We start from the raw sequence: 17,513 nt of genomic DNA on the forward strand, positions 1-17,513 counted from the left end.
GGCTATCTAGAACTGTGCAGGTGAGCACTCAGCATCTCCTTTGCTTTGATGAGTGCCATGTCAGCTGGTGTTTCCATGTGAGGAGTCACCCCTTTCCCTTCCCACGACATGCTCTCTGCAGAGGTGACTGATCTGGAAGTGGGGATGATCATGTAGAAGTCGGTATCATCTACTTGATGTGTCTGTGGTGAACGGCAGCCACCACTGGTCTGCTCCCCAATGATGAGAGCTCTGCCCAGTCTCTTCATTATGTATACAAACTCTTCAGCAGCCCCAGCCGTCACAGCACTGGTGAGGATTATTAGCCCCTTCTGAGAGCCATACCTCTCCCCTGCCAGAAAGGACAAAAAGCATCAGAAAATGCATCAATTTTCAGAGATTCATTGGCACAATGGAGCAAGAGAAGCCAAGATGCAACACACTTCATTCCATACCTGCTACTAACAACCAAAGAAGTCTGGAAATTTACTTTGTACCTGTGATGGTATTAAAGCACTTTTTATACTAGCCCAGTCTCTATACTGTAAAAAGACTGTCCACCCTACATGGTGCTCTTGTGCCATCTGTTTCTGGTTATGAGCTGCAGCAGCTGGGAGGCCAAATCATGGTTACTACTGCTCGCTCTTCTGTGACTTTGACTTTTACAGGAGGTCTAGATCCCATTAGAGGAGTGGGATAGGCAGATGAGGAAAGTGAGATTTTCCACTGCAGCAGCAGGAATACTCAAAGATCAGGCAGCAGCATCTTCAGTTTCACTCTCACCCCTGCTCTAGAAATATGGCTGCCACAGAGCTTGGCCTGCAAAGTAGGCAGGCGGCTTTTTATGAAATTATAATTATAGTAGTTTCCCACAGGCTTTTTATAGTCTATAAATGGAAGCTGTTGGATAGCCTTCATCCCACGCTCTTCAACAAATACCCCTTTATTATTAGGATCTGAGCCAAGTTATCTCATTTTCTTACATAAACCAGCTGACAGGAGTTGGAGGGTTTTTGCATCTTCTTTTCAATATATCTGAACATACTAGATGATAGATAGTTTTTGATAGCTTAGTGCCTTTGAAAAAGTGGCCAGTGCATCATGACTGGGACCTGGTAACTTGAAAACTACTCTATACTGCTCTAAAAATGTCATTCTTTAAGTAAGTGACAGTATGACATATAATTCTCATATTAAACTGTGAGAAGGGGTTCAATAGCATGGTAATTAATTTTCACACCATCTTTGCTCTTCTCATTTCACTATAGATGTAATATCCATCAGAAGACTCTTTTCATGCTAGATACATATAGTATAGGACCGGATCCAGCTCCTTTGAAGTTAATATGAGTCTGCCTGTTCTCTTTGATGGGAATGGGAATGTGTCCCTAGTAATCATACCCCTTAGCACAGCCCACCTCTGACTGCCTGTGAAAACAGATGGACCCTGCAGCCTGTGACAAAGTTTAATCATTTCATCATGCTCCAAGCCAACAATTGCAGATACCATCGTGACACCTTTTTCAGTACTGCCTTAGCTTTAAAGGGGAAAAGAATTAAAACCAATCTTTAAGGCTTCTTAGCACTCTAAATGAACTTTATGAGCATTGAAGACCTCTGTTTCTGCATGTTGCAGCATCCTTTCAACTTCCAAAAATAGCAGGGCAGGGTGTGTGTGATACATCGCCAAATGCTCCAGACTCACTCAGATGTGCAAAATTTAGTGCTTTTCTTTCTCTCTTACGTTTTCTGGACAAACTGGGCTATTGTAGGTGTTTTCATCTACTGAAATAGTGCATTACACAGCTAGGAAGTGCGAAGCTACATACAAAATTATGTGTGCATATTGGAAGAGATATTACTAGAGGTCTAGGCAGCACAGGATTTATTTTTAATTTTGGCAACTTTTAAAAGCAACAAGTCATAACTGCTGGACACAGTATTCAAGTAAACTTCTGGGGACCAGTTTACAAATCTCTGTGCCTAACATACCCCATTCCTAGGAGTGATAAACTGTTATTTATAGATGCATTGAGGGACATGGCTGAAATGCACATTTTAATTTTTACATTCTCTGCACAGCTTGAGCTAATTATGGCAGGTGCTTTCACCGAATGAGTTATGGTGTCTCATGGCTCACTTTAAAATACACAAGGAGCGACATCTGAAATGAAAAGCTACTCTAAAAAGAATTTGTCGTTTTACCTTTGAGCTGTGGCTGGGTCCATATTTCCTTTACTGAGTCACTAGGTCGGTCGTAAATTTTGTCCAAGAGAATTTGGTGTCCTTCATCAAAGAAGTATGAGCATAGGATTGCTATGGAAGTGGTGGAGCCTCCAATATTGTACCTTTTCAAAAATTAAAAATATTAAGGAAACATTGACAATTAGTGGCAGACATTAAATCTCCCTTCCAAGTATTGTTCCTTAACATCAGTACTGAAAGGACTTACGGCTACATTTTGATACATTTACATTTGTTCTCCCCTATCAGCATTTGCACATTTATCAGAAAAACAAAATTCTGTCTAAGAGTCTTGGACTGTTATTGCCCACTTCAAAAGAAAACATAAAACTGAATGGTCTATTTTTTTCTTGATACAACCTGGAAAAAATTCAGAAAGTAAGCAAAAACTCTTAATCTGCAGAGAAACATCAGATTCTTGTTAGTCTTCTACTCTGAACAACCCATGCGTTACTGACATAGGCAGCATGAGTAAATACCTAAACCCTAATAAATAATTGTAGATCCCAGTTTAAGCAATATATGCTTTTAGAACTGTTGTGTTCTTATTTCCTGCTGCACACAACGAGAATAGTTGGTATTTGGCACCTTATAAGTTCAGGCTGTTTCTTTTTGTGCCTAAAGATTGCATTAGCTGCTTGATTTAGGACAGTCACGTTTGAATACTTTGCTTGTAGTTTAATTAATTTCACACCAGCCTATGAAGATTAAATTCACTGAAGAGTGTACACAATGGAATACCAAATTATTTTTTGTCTGTCACTTTTCACTAATACTAGAGCACATACAGCCCTGGAAATGTTTGAGTTTTGCTGACTAGTAGGAAATAGATACAGTGCATCCTTGTAGATAATGTTAGGAGTGCCTGGCACAGACATTCTGGCAAAAACCTGCTAGAAAATGAGTTTTGTTCAGTCCAGTCCATAACTAAGTTTTTTTCACCTCCAGAAAAGGATTAGACAATCCAGAAGGCCTCTGTCCCAAAGAGTGAAGCGACCTCTTTATTCTGCAGCATTTGGGAGCTGTATGCTGGATTCACACTGTGATTAGCTAGAACAGAAATAAGCCTCTGCAGTGTGTCCCAGAAAGTGCTGTGCTGCCAGGAGGTCCTGCTGCTGCTGCAGAACCCAGGAGGCAGCTGGACCCAGCAGAGTCCAGTTTCGCACAGCTGCCATCATGGCTGAAGTGAGTGGCAAGCAGGCAGCTAAAGCAATGCTGCAGAGCTCTTCCTGTGACTCTCTTCACAGAATCACAAAATCACAGAATGGTAGGGGTTGGAAGGGACCTCTGTGGATCATCTAGGGTTTTTCCAGGACCTCCATCTGGGAGCTGGAGATGGCAGTAACTTTATTAAAAACCTAGAGAAGCTTAGAATGACAACTCAAACCTGATGCCTCACTGCATACAGAGTTCTCAGATTGTGGCTCATATTGCAGAAATCACCTTTGCTCTGAATAATGTAGTCACAGAATCACAGAATGGTAGGGGATGGAAGGGACCTCTGGGGATCATCTAGTCCAACCCCCCTGCCAAAGCAGGGTCACCTAAAGCAGGTTGCACAGGACCTCATCCAGGCAGGTTTTGAGTATCTCTAGAGGAGACTCCACAGTCTTTCTGGGCAGCCTGTTCCAGTTCTCCTTCATGTTCATATGGAACTTCCTATGGTGAGTTTGTGCCCATTGCCCCTTGTCCTGTCACTGGGCACCATTGAAAAGAGTCTGGCCCTGTCCTCCTGACGCCCACCCTTGAGATATTTAGAAGCATTGATAAGATCCCCTCTCAGCCCTCTCTTAGGCCAAACACACCCAGCTCCCTCAGCCTTGCTTCGTAGGAGAGATGCTCCAGTCCCCTAATCATCTTCGTAGCCCTGTGCTGGACTGTCTTGCAGAGAGGGAAACTGCAGAAACTTTAGTCAATAATAATGACTGAGCAGTTGCTAGAGTTTTAGCTTAACTCTTGGATGCAAGTACTTCCGTCATTACAGACTTCTTGTGTGACATTAGGGAAGCTGTTTCATTTATCAGTGTCTCTTCTCCAGTGAAGGTTAAAAATATGAAGTTCGTGAGTGGCACAGTTGTTCCATGAAGTGGAACTATTAATGTGAGAGACACAATACATTATGGTTAATCCCATGCAGAATTGAAATTATCAGCCTCGCCTTAATATCAGAAGATTGGTTTAGGGAGAATTTCAAAAGGTAAAATGTTTGGGGTTCTCTTTTATATGCCTTCAGAGACTGCATCTTTTGTGTGCACTCACAGGGCTGGAAACACTATATAAAAAAGCCAGAGCAACCCAAGAAAAGATCTATAATGAGACAATTTGGTACCTGCGACATGATTTCACATTTGCTGTTTTATTGCCTCTGGCCTGATATGAGTTTTAGCTTGGGAGAAAACCAGGACAAGAAAGAGGAAAGTCTCAGTCCTATTTCAAGTCTGTTGGAAGATGGCAGTGCCTTTGCTGAACTTGAATTTAGTCATGGGCGTGTTTTGTTGGTTGCTGCCATGCCTCCTCTGTGCTCACATAATGAGATCTCTCTCTGCTCTCATCACTGTGCTCATCTTTTTGTGCACACCCTGCAGATCTCAGAAGAATATTAAGAAGATTGCCAACTATTGAAAGACCCATGATCACAATGGACATAAGTGGTTCTACCATTAAAGTTAAATTCTTACAAAGGCCTTCTTTTCTTCAGTTCATATTTGTAATGTTCTGGGCTTGCAAACATTAGGTCTGGACCGAAAAAAGTGAATGACTTACCTAAATATTGTATGGGAAATGTGTATTTGTGATATTCATCTGCGGCAACAAATGGATGCCATCTTCTGGCTCATAAGATTTAGAGCATTGTTGACACACTGGAGTGTCCAACAGAATCCTAAATTCAGGGCAGGCATAGGATGCTGTAGCTTGCTGCAGAACCATCTAGGAGTGCTACAGGACATTTAAGCCACCTTTGTCCTCTGTGCACAAGAGTCATTCTGTACAGGGCTGAGTGCCCAGGATAATTTAGCACTGCAGGTATAGGCAACTAGATGTTGTAACACAGCCTTACGCACGGTCTGTTTGTTTGACTGTTCAATCACTTGACCACTGCTTGTGGTAAAAGATTTAATTAAGCCATATATATATACCAGGCATATGCAGAGTTAAATTAGAAAGAAATCAGAGAAAGAAAATGGAGAAAGAATCCAGGATTGTGTTCTGCAACAGATTCCCTGAATTTGCCTGTTTAGTTCTAAACATCTCAAGTGATGGTACAATTTATCTTGAACTATACTTCCAGACTGTTATAGTTTTCCTTGGCTGTTTTTCTTTTCTCATTTAATCCCAGCAGTGTTGGCCTGTAAACAGGACAGTAAGCTATGTAAAGCTAATTCACTGTTACAAATAAAATGCTGTTTTGAAAGAGCTTTGGTTATTTGTCATTCAAAGGTTTACCTCATGTCTATGATTAATGCATCTGTGTGAACAATTTTCTTCCAAACATGCTCTACCAGTAGGTCGGACACCTGGGTTAGAAGTTCACGGTCTCCAAACATATCAAATCTCAGATAGCCGACGTTGTTTTCAAAAACATTTGTGTGGAATGAAAATTTAATCAGATCTTCAAATACTTCTGGGGAAGGGATCTGAAAGAGTTTGGAAAAACAAAACAAATAATTTGCTGGCACTGATAGCTTGGCACAAGATTTAAAAAGAATTATGTAGGTCAAGTTTAGTCCAGGTGGGACATATGTGAGCAATGTGACCAAGTTTGAAGAACATAATGAATAATATTAACATTTTTGCATATTAAACATAGGTTACCATTGGCTGCTGCACTCTTTGCCCAGTATAGGGTGCATCAATAGCATGCCCAGAAGCTGGATCAGGCACGTATTTGTCAGGGCTCAGTTTATTTTCCAAAAACACAGGGATTTACTTGCACCAAAGAGTCTGAGGTTACAAGGACCATCCCCCAGCCTGCAGTATATACCACTATCCCCAGGGTGCCACTCAAGCCCACTTGTTTCCTTTAGCAGCTCTTTCTAAATAAAGTACTCAGGACTCCTATAGTCTTTTGATTGGCCTCAGCTGAGAAATAGCTGCTGGCTACAGGTGAGGTTGGCCCCAGCCCCTCTTAATGAGCCAGTCCCTATGACAGTGAGGAACTTGATGTGTTGGACATGTGCTAGGATACTCAGGAGGTGGGCATGTTAAATCTCTTATATGGTGGCCATGTGCCTGGAGCCTCACGTGTTAGGCATGGAGTTTCATGTGTTAGGCTGTGATTAATTTCATTTAGCTTATGTTATTAAACAGCAGGCATTTTTTTAATAGCAATATGTAGCCAACTAATAGTTATCCCAGTAACCCCTACATGCATTGAAACATAGCCTGCTCCTATTGCCAGACTTCTGTTTTGCATGCATGTGTCTGAAAATGGAAGACTCTCCTTCACCTTAAGGAGATAAGGCTTTGGAATATATATGACTTATGTGACCTTCAGCAATTTGGCCTTTTCTCCTTGGGGTTGCTGTGAAAATGATTTTATACTTGCTTTTTAATTAGTTGCCCTCTGCCTTTCATCCCCAGACAATCCACACTTTTACACCCAAAAGAACAAGGAGTCGGCAGTTAGCCATGTACTAAAAGGTGCTCTCCCAACCTGCAATATGCCGCAGAATTTGGGAGGCATTTGGGCTTTCTGCAACTGTAGAGGAGTCAGGAAATCTCCTGCCCTGCATGTAGTCCTCTGGCCTGGGGTTGCACTCCTACCAGAAGCAGGTCTGCCACAGCAGAAAGAGGGTTTCCAAGATATGTGAATACAGCTGTATTTGACACAGCTCAAGGACTTTACCTTTACCTGGAGGGGAAATTACCCACCGTATCCCATTTCTGGCTGCCCTGGACTTCATCATTCAGTGCCTTCCATATGCCACAATTTCCAAAATTTCAAACATTAATTTAAAAACCCTGAAGACCAGTAGTTGTTGATCTGATGGTAAGAGCAAACTCTACTAAGTCCTTTTCTGTACTCTTCTCTCTCACTGTACCTTGTGAAAATAACCATTGTATCTGGACTGTAAACATACCAGTCCAGCACTTCTGAGTTTGTCATTTCCAATCCACTTCCCAGTGACAGCAATGCAACTTGATCGGCCCACTGTACTTGGATTAAGAAATCACAGTTTTGAAGAATATATCCAGCAGGCATTGCATTGTTCTGACAGAGCTAATATCTAGTTCAGAAGTACTGTTCCACCCAGGAGAAAAAAAAAATCATCACTCATTGGTAACATCTACAGATAAAATTGTTGTGTTACTCTCAGCCACTTACTAATGATATTTTAACTGAACACACAGATTTCTTAGCTCTGTCTCCAACAACAATTGCTAGATGCATACCCATAAGAATAACCTCTCTTTTTTTTCTACATGTTCTTTCACTGTGCTGCATCACATCTTTGTTCACAGAGGACTTCAGTACTTGTTAGCTGTGTTGCTAACTCTTGGAAATACATTACAGATTTAAAGGTGGGCAGGTTGCTTTTAAAGCCTCAGGCCTCATTAAGTAATATGAATATGCAAGGATCTCAAAGAAACTTGTCTTCATCTTCATGGCTGCATGGAAAGGTATGAAAATATATCTATTCTAAAAGCTCTAAGACCAGAAGTCAGATGAAAAGCACTCAGAATGTAATTTTAGGGGGGTGGGGAAAGCGTTCTAATTTTTAAGCAAAAGAAGGGAGGAAGCTGGGACTGACAGTAGAGAGTTACTGTCCCGGAAAACTGCAGGTTCATGACACTGGCACACGGGCCATGTGCTGCTGGCACCTAAGAAGGTGAGTCTAGCTTCAGAGAGCAACGGTGTGCTCTGCTTTGGAAGGCAAGTCTTTGTTTGCAGGCCAAGGACAAGCTGGGACAGGATGCAGCTGAAAGTAAGATCGTGCTGCTCAGTCAGGCAATGTTTACATACAAATAACTTGATGTTAAATATAAATCCTCAGGTGCCTTAGTAAGAACACTATAAGCAATGTGGCTAGGCTAAAGGACCTCCAAGCTAACACCGCTTAAGCCAAGGAAGAATTGTTTTTTGCTAACTATAGAGGGTCTCCAGCTCTATTCTGCAGTCTCCTTCCACAAGTGGGTGGCCTAACTGGAACAAGTGATGTGACACGAAATATGACCTAGAATGCTGCCCTGGGACTCATGCATGGAATTTCATACCTGACTGTGCTACTGACACATACCCCAACCATGGGCAAACTACTTTTCCAGCTGTGCCTTTCTTCCTTCTTTTCTCCGCTTTCACTTCTCCCTTAAGTTGTTTTGTCTGTTTAGATGGAAACTGTATTTTCAGCTTACCATTGTAATGTAACTCTGATTTCCGTTAAAATTGTTAGTGCTGTCAACATCCAGCAGATAAAATATTATCAGCCAACACCCTTGTGCCATTGCAAATCCTGAGATTGGTTTAAGAACCATGAGATCTTGGGGGCTGGGTGGCAGGGTTGCACCTTTCTTTCCTAGAATAACGTTTGGGTTCCTTGTGTACCCTCACAGGCTGGAATGGAACCATCCATCTTAGTAGGTCCCCCAGCTCAGCTATATCCCTGACAGCCAGTTCTCACTTGCTCTTAAAAACACCCATATCACTGGGTGATTTCTGGGCAATCCAGTCTAGTACGTCACTAGCCTTACCATTACAAAGATGTTTTTAACATCTAGTGTAAACAGTCTAAGTTCACTACTTTCTACAGTTTAAGTGGATTACTTCTTGGCCTGTTTACCATGGACAAGGGAACAGATTATTCTCTTCATATTTGAAACAGCCTCTTAAATATCTGAAGACTGTTTTCATGTCTCCTCTCGTTTTTCTTCTCTGTAGAATAAACAGCTCAAATCTTTTAAACTTTTTGAAGATGACTCTTATTCAGTCTTCTCTCTGCTCCTGTTCCTCTTTTCTGCTGTCTCCCCACTTAAGCCACATCATTCCAGAAAAGCATTGCCCAAGACTGCTCATGGTATACTCTAGCTAAATTTTCTTTAGAGCTGAATGTAGCAGAAGACTTCCTCGATCTTACTGATTGTATTCCTCCCCATCCATTCCAGTTTGATGATTTTTTTTTTTTACTGCAACAACTTGATTCTATTGACATGTGTTCAGCTTATGAACTCTGAAGAGCCCGTATACTTTTTTACAGGACTCCCCCTAAACAAGCTGTTTTCCTCCCAGGGTTGTGCAGTCTATTACTATCACTGTAGAAACTGTGTAAGAACCCTGCATGTGTTCTTATTTACCCTCATCCTGCTTTCGACATATGATTTCTTCAGTTTTTCTAGAACTAACTGTAGCTTTGAATTCTAATCCTGCCCTCCATTGGACCGAAACAGCTGGGATAGGAGGGTTGCCACAAGCAAAAGCTGAAACCCTCTCGGACGGTGCTCTGGAAAGGATTAAGAGAGGTTATTTAAGGCTCTCAGTCATCATTCAGGGAGTGCAGGGCAGAGTGAGAAGCTGTGCTTGCACCCTGCAAAGGGCGGCACTGCACTGCGGTGTGTAAGCCTGCTCTGACAGTACACAGCTTGTAATATACTCAATCCAAGCCAGTCAGCAGTTATTTTCTAGTCAGTGCCCTGGAAGATTATATTTGAAAGCAAAATTTTAAAACACAGTTCATGGCTAAATTTTGATTTTCATCCAAAATCCATAGAAAATCCTTAAAAATAATGGCAAAATCTAGTGTAAAATTAATGACAATTGAAAAAAAACAACAAATGGATCTCTTTGGTGGGATTGTAACAGCAAACATAGCTGCATTGAGCTTGAGTATCAGGATCAGACATGAAAGGTACTAGAAAAATAACAAAAGTGATTAACAAAGCGTCATATTATTTTCTACACCAAATACAAGAAGCAATCATGAATTGCAAAAGGTCAATGAGAGTTAAACATGAGACCTTTTTTGGCTTGCATAAGCTTTTATAGTTCCACTGATTTTACTGTGGTTATGTTGATATAAATCAGGATTGTATGGGCCCACAACAATTTTCTCCACCCATTAGCAACAGATGTAACAATATTATTATCTATCTTGACACTTTGAGCATTTTTATTTCACTCATTAATGAAAAGACATAAGCAAACTATACTCCTTTCTGGTGAAACATCTGTAACTATTGCCTCCTTTAGCAGGTACAATACTCTGCTGTAAATACATATTATTTATCTGGGAAAAGGAGGTCTTCAAATGCAGGAACAATTTCTCTTTATAAAGGATTCCTTTTTGTCTTTTACTCTGATCATCATTTTCAGCTGCTTACCTAGAACAGTAATACAAAACATTCTCTTAGGTGTGAAGACTGCTTTAAAAGTATTTGGGCATTATCAAGGGGGCAAAAGGGTCACTCAGAGAAACTCTTGTCACTTAAAATTGATATAACACATTTGCCAATATCATACAGCAGTTCTTCCATAGTTAGTCTACAATACTCTGATATTCATGATCACAAATGTTTCAATATGGAAGGGGAGGTATGACTGGAGGGAGAGAGGCAAAAAGAAGAATAAAAAGTAGGGATTATTGAACTGTGCATCAGCAAGTTTACAAAGCTCTGCCTTATAAACAAAATGCTCTTTTCTGAATCACAAACAGTATATACAACATTGGCCTCTGGGAAGTCTGACTTTGGAAAGCAGTGTTTATGCAGCAGACAACTCCAGCTAGCATTGACCTTGCTGCTGTCATAAAGCAGACATATTCACTGCCCTGTATTATGCTTCAGCAGCTATTCTAGTGTGGCAGATACAAAGGTCTACATGCATTTCACTTGTCTGTCTCCTATGTCCCATCCAATTCTTCCTGCAGTTATTCATCATCACTTTCATTTAATTGTGTTGGATCTGCTTCACTGTCAAGGTCATTATCAAGAAAATCCCACTGTCAAGGGAAAGGGTGGCTTGGAATGTACGTAGCACAAGAGAAAAACTAGCTCTTAGGTTTTTGAGGAATAAATGTGATACAGATGAAAAGAGCCACATGTCTTTGTATAGGAGTGCCAGAAAAAAAAAAAAAAGTGCAATTAGTGCCATCATGTAATCTTCACTGTAATCTTAAGGCATTTGCTCTCTGGGGTATTGGTACGGGGTATTCCTGAAATGTTGCACAGAAAGCATCCCTCTTGGCCCTGCAAAAGCAAGGCAGGAAATGAAGGTACTCTTGCTGCCCACTGTTCTGTGGAATAGGTGAATTTTCTTTTACCTCTGTCACAAGGAAAAGCCTTTACTTCAGTGACTTCAGCCTTTTTGTTCACTCGCCCTCTTTTGCCTAAAAACGTCTCAACACCACTCTCTTGTCTCTCTGCCTCCCTATTTCCTCAAGGACTATGGCACAATACATACGCCTTTGGAAATAATTTCGGCCTCAAAAGAGACCCGTGTTTCTCCTCTGCTATTTATACAGTATTTCCCCTTGAAGAAAGCTCACATTTGTCCTGATTTTCACCTACACTGATGTGATTTGCTTCTTACGGATGTTTCCCTGACCTCTTCCAATCACTTGACAAAGAACTGAAGTAAACAGAGGCAATAATTAGTATAATAGCATTTCCTCTCTAGCACTATCAGGATCAGAATTTCACATAAGGTGACAAATAAGATATTTGTCCTGTACGTCCTGTTCTCCACATTCAACGTCTGAATAAAGTAAGTAAGGTTTGAACAAGTAAACATAGCTAACAATATCCATTAAAAGCCTTCAGTGAAAACAGTGACTAATTTGCAAGATGGGCCCACTTTGTAGAACAGGGAGAAATTATGATGTATCACTACTGATATGTTGCTAATAATTTAGCAGGGAGCTCTGTCAAAAACATTTTTAGAGTGAAGTTTTCTACACCCAACAAATGTAGGAGAGAAAGAGAGTAATGGAATAGAAAAATCTTTTAATTAATTATTTTCATTTAAGCTTAGAGGCAAGAATGGAACCATCATCTCTTGGTTAACAAACTGTCCTCCTCTGGCAATGCTTAGATTTTGTCCTTGACCTTAGTGCTGGAGATAGTACTACAAAGGTCATGCCCACTTTAAATCATACATGCAAAAAACTTCAGAAGGTGAAAGCCTGCAGATTTCCTCCCCCAGGAAACATTTAGTAGTTACCTGACACTTGGTATACTCTGGTTCATTGCAAAGGCAAATACATTCTCTTCAAAAAGTAATTTTATGAGTCCCTGGAGAAAAGACGTCTCTGATAGCCATGTTAGAGCAGTAGCCAGAAATGAGCTAACTCATTCCAAGAAAGTGATCAAGTTATCCTAACCCTCCCTTTAATTTGAAGATGGAATTTTAACAAGTGCTCCTGGGAGATCCCTCCAGCACAATGATGAACAAAAAAGATTGCCAAGGCAGACCAGTGTATAAATACCCAGGCTCAGAACAAAGCACAGATTGTTATGCAAACCACACAGCAAGAGTATAAGTAGATTATTAAAAACCAATATCTCCCTGAGATCACCTAAATTCCACCCAGATACTTCTTCCAAAGTATTTCTAGGTTGCTGGGAAACTGTCTGATGCTGAGCATGAGATACAATCAGAACAACTTTCCACTGTCCCTACCAAAGGAGTTGCTTGTTATTCTGATGTAATAGAAGTTAGCAGAAGGTACAGCAATTTTATATAGAAAAAAATCAATTAAAGTGTATGTGGCTGCATGTTTTGTGTATGCACTTACTCTGGTCCAACCAAATTTTTCTTAAATTACATACTCGGTTTGTAAGCAGTGGGTTTCTTCATTAATTTATTACAGCTTGAAAAGCTATAGCACTGAGAGAGAAAGGATCACAGAGACAATGAGATATCTTCACTCTAACCGTGAAGCCCTGCATATTTGCTTGTGCCAGATGGCAGCTGAAAAAGATTCACAGCCTGAAGGTTGTTCCCAGAATGCAGGCATCCAGAACTACCACAAGCTACTACCCTGGCTTGAGTTAGTGTCAGAGAGCTCAGCCCCCAGAACCCACTCAGGCACTGGCTTCTTTTCAGGGTACAGGTAGATCCTTGTGGGTTTATGATACGGGCTAGAAACAAGATATAATATCTGACTCAGTGCTCCCATTCTAGCTGGTGGCAGCATAGCGGGGTGCAAGAGAACTGTACCTGTTTTGGTATGATCCCTGGGATGCTGTCCTTCGCATGTTCAGGGACGTAGAGTAATTTCAGGTGTTCATCATCAGAAAGAGCTTGCAAGTTGGCAGTCACCTTCCTGGCCAGCTCCTCTTCTGTATTAATCCTTTTATAACTGTCTTTGTTGATGTTCTTGGTGAGGTTGGATTCTATAACAGTCCCAATGTCCACAAAGGCATAATTATCTGACACAAGCTTGCCTACAGTTTGCAGTGTCTGTGGCACCTGGGTACGCAGGTTGACAATGTGCTGAGCTATAGCCATGGCTTCACTGGCCTGGATGGTGATGTGTGGCTCCACCCCAGACACACTCCATACTTTGCCAGTGACTGGGCTGAGCACCACTTGGCTGGGGATGGAGGCATATAGGGAACTGTTACCAACACGATAAATGCCCACTGAGAGGGAACCACCTACAGTGGGCTCACCAATAACTGTGGCCCGGTGTAGATCCTTCATAGAGCGAGTGAACGCTTCAGCTGCTGAGCCACTCATGTGGCTTGTTAGGATGTAGATATCCTTGAGGGAGCCGTATCTCTTGCCAGTGACTTGGGGGAGAGTCCACACCTCTGTGCTGTGGGAGGTACTACGATCGAAGACAGTGTAGAGGTGTTGCCGAGGCTCAGGCTCAAAGAAGTAGGAACAAAGTATTGGGATGGCAGTGGAGTAGCCACCTGTGTTGTACCTCATGTCAATAATCATGGCATCTGTGTCCACCAGCTTGTTCCATACCGTCTGTATCAGCTGGCGTCCAATGGCCTTCACTGTTTCTGCCTCAGCCATCATATCAAAGCGAAGGTAGCCTAGGTTGCCTGGCAATACCTCAATTTTGAAGAGTGCCTCAATGACGTAGCTCAGCTCCTCAGGGCTGGGAATCATGTTAGGAAGCTGTTCTTCTGGTGTTGGTTCCACGTGACTGTGGAAGACATGAAGCCGATGGTCACCCGAGGCCTCCTGTAAGTCACTTGTAAGCTGGGAAGCCAATGTCTCAAAGTCTACAGCCGATCGATAACCTCCTTGGGCCCGTTTGGTGCTAAGTATAGCACTGGCCTTACCAGCCACTTCTGGGATGGCATAGTGAGCCTCTAGGAGTTGCCCAGTACCCTCCAAAAGTACTCCCATGTTCTTGTGAAAAGCTAGCACCTCTTCAGCCTTCTCCAGTGCATCCTCAGCCAACACTATGGCATCAGGCACAACTCCTCCGCCCATCCAGTTTTCCCCATGGTTGTCAGTGAAGGTGATAACAGGAACTGTGATAGTTAGGCCATGGGTTATTCCCTGCTCAGGCTGCAGCAGAGGGAAGGTACGGGTGTGTGAGAGTCTTCCTGCTGTGATCTCACCAATCAGTGTGGCACGGCCCAGGGACTGCATGAGGTAAGCAAACTCCTCAGCAGCTGTAGCAGTGTGGTGGCTGGTCAGCAGGTAGATGCCACGCTGAGTCCCATAGGCCTGGCCCAGCAGTTCTGCCTGACTGTTGTGCTCCTGTGTGTGATTGGTGTGCCTGTCATAGGTTGTGAAGAGATGGACAGGGCCAGCAGCAGGATCTTGGAAATAGGAGAGTAACACAGGTACAGCAGAGGACGAAGGGCCCCCAGGGTTGTAACGTAGGTCCATTATCAAGTTCTCTGTATTTTGGAGGGGCTCCCACACTTTGTGGACAATGTAAGGTCCCAGCTTAGCAAGCACAGAGGCATCTGCAAACTCATCAAAGCGCATGTAGCCAATATTGCCTGGCAACACTGACACCTTGAAGACGGTATCCACCAAGGCATGCAGCAGTTGCTCATCGTCAGGTAAGTTGTCTGCCACTGCAATTGGCTTGTCATCAGGATGGGCAGCAACTTCACCTGGCATCATGACTCGGACCAACAGGCGGGGGTCTTCAGATAAGGTCTGCATCTCAGTGTTGAGCTTTGTGGCCAGGTCCTCTGCTGACTGCACAGAAGAGAAGTCAGAGGTGACGAGGTGCCTCAGCAGTGCTGGCACCCGGTCCACTAAGCTGTAATAGTCCTTTAATATGTTTGAGAGGTGGCTTAGTGTGCCAGGCACTGCTCTGCGCACTGCCAGGATGTCCAGGGATTTCTGCAAGGCTTGCTCTGCCTCAGTAGCCACACATGGCATCACACCATTCACCTCCCAGCTCTGTCCACCCCCACTCAAGGGGCTTACAGATCGTGAGACAGGAATCATGATATAGAAATTGGAGGGGCCAATACGCAGCTTCTGGATGTCCAGTGAGCCTCCAGCTGTCTTCTCCCCAACAGTGATAGCCCTGTTCATGTACTTGAGGATGTAAGCCACTTCTTCAGCCACTCCTGTGGTGTGGCGGCTGATCAAAACAATGACATCCTTGTCTTTGCTGTACCTCTTTCCCAACACCTTTGTCAGTGTCCATATCTCCGTGGTGGTGTTGGAGGGACGATTGTATACAGTCTCAACATGCAGCTTCTTTTCTGCTTCATGCAAGTATGAGACAATGAAGGGGAGGCCAGAAATCTGTCCCCCAGTGCTGTAACGAAGATCTATCACCAGGGCAGATGTCTCTATCAGCGTCTTCCACACCTTGTCCACCAGAAAATCTCCAACTTTCTGCACAACTTCCTGTCCTATGATATAATCAATCCTCAGGTAGCCAACATTGCCCTCCAGCTTGTCATACATGACCACATGCTCAATAAGGCTCAGGAGCTGTTCACGAGTGGGGGAAGCCTCAGCTTCTTGTTTGGGAGCTGCATGCAGTGATGGCTCATAGGAAATCATGAGTCTTGGGTCATTCAGAGCACCCTGCACTCCAGCTGTCAAGACACTGGCCAGCATTTTTGGATCTGAGATATCCAGGATCTCCCCGCTCTTGATTGCTTGTTCAATGGCTTCTTGCATTCCCACTAGGTTTTCAGGATAGCAGTAGTTATCCAGAAGGACTTTAGCCATGTCCAGCACTAGAGCTGGCTGAAAGATTTCTTCAGCAGGTATGCTGCACATGATCAGTGCTGAAAACAGGAAGAAATGTGTCCTGATCATTTTGTCTTCGTATGGAATAGAAAAGAAGGAAAGAAGTCAGAAGCTTTTATCAATCAAGATGAACATAGCTCCCTGACAACTCTCTGTTTGCAAATCGCACTGAAATCTCTCTGTTGAATCCAGGTGCACCTTTTATCTGCATTAAACCTTTAATCTCATTAAAATGGAGTGCATCATCCGAAGTGCACCAATAGATGAGGTTCAGCTCCTTAGTACTTCACAGTCCTCTTATGAAACAGTAATAAATGTCAATGATCAAGAAAGATGTTTCTGGCAGTTAATTGTTTCCAAAAGGGAATGCATTGCCTGTTATAAACTGGTCCTGGCTTATCTTGACACTGGATAGCTTAAATGCAAAACTTTGATTTTAACCACAATTAGAACAGCAGTCATCCAGTTGTTTACCATTATTTATGAAAAGCTTATTCCAGGAGATTCTTCAGTGACTTAGTTGTATCAATATGTAATATTTCTTCTAAAGTTGTTGACAATACATTGTCTTGGTGTTTTTCAGTCCCAACTGCAAAGGACTGTTCTTACATTCTGTGTCTAAGGGCCCCAAACAAGGAACTCCGGACGTTTAGAGCTGCTCATAAAATCCAAGGTAATGACAGCCTGTTCATTTCTGTGCTGAGAATTGCCAGCATTTTAAACAGGACTTTGAAATACATTTGCCTCAGCATAATACAGCTAAATCTGAGGTGACTTTAATCTTCATAATTTGCACTCAGTCAGGATTTACTTGTAATACCATTGAGTAACATATGGTCGTGTCTGATGACAGCTCCCAGCCAATAGACTTTAGGCTCAACATACCAAAATAGAATGTGGGTGGTTGTTTTCTTCTGCTCACAATATATTGGAGACCCTATTGTATTAAGAGTTTGAAAGAGGATCAGAATATGTGGGATGCAGCTACAGGCTGTACCCATGTGAGTTGTGAGCATTCAGAGCTCCAGTACGACATGACAAAGACATACAAGAACAGATTCTTGGCTTGAAGTCTGAAATGATTTGCTACACCAGCCATTCTGCTTGCTGGAGACAGCTGCAATAATAGACTAGGGAATCTGGGAAGAGCGTGTTTTTGTAT

The 17,513-nt window shown here is 42.5% G+C and overlaps 1 protein-coding gene across 1 annotated transcript; it reads right to left on the minus strand.

The window, feature by feature from the left end:
- Nucleotides 1-2: 2 nt before the first annotated feature.
- RBP3 (retinol binding protein 3) lies at nt 3-16,420 on the minus strand. The gene is made up of 4 exons (XM_009940390.2): nt 13,373-16,420; nt 5,668-5,858; nt 2,185-2,327; nt 3-331 (listed from the first exon to the last, which is right to left on the minus strand). The coding sequence occupies exons 1-4, from the start codon at nt 16,418-16,420 to the stop codon at nt 3-5; spliced, it is 3,711 nt and encodes a 1,236-aa protein (XP_009938692.2).
- Between the last annotated feature and the right edge of the window lie 1,093 nt (nt 16,421-17,513).

The sequence above is a fragment of the Opisthocomus hoazin genome, chromosome 6 (assembly GCF_030867145.1).
Source record: "Opisthocomus hoazin isolate bOpiHoa1 chromosome 6, bOpiHoa1.hap1, whole genome shotgun sequence".
NCBI classification, from domain to species: domain Eukaryota; kingdom Metazoa; phylum Chordata; class Aves; order Opisthocomiformes; family Opisthocomidae; genus Opisthocomus; species Opisthocomus hoazin.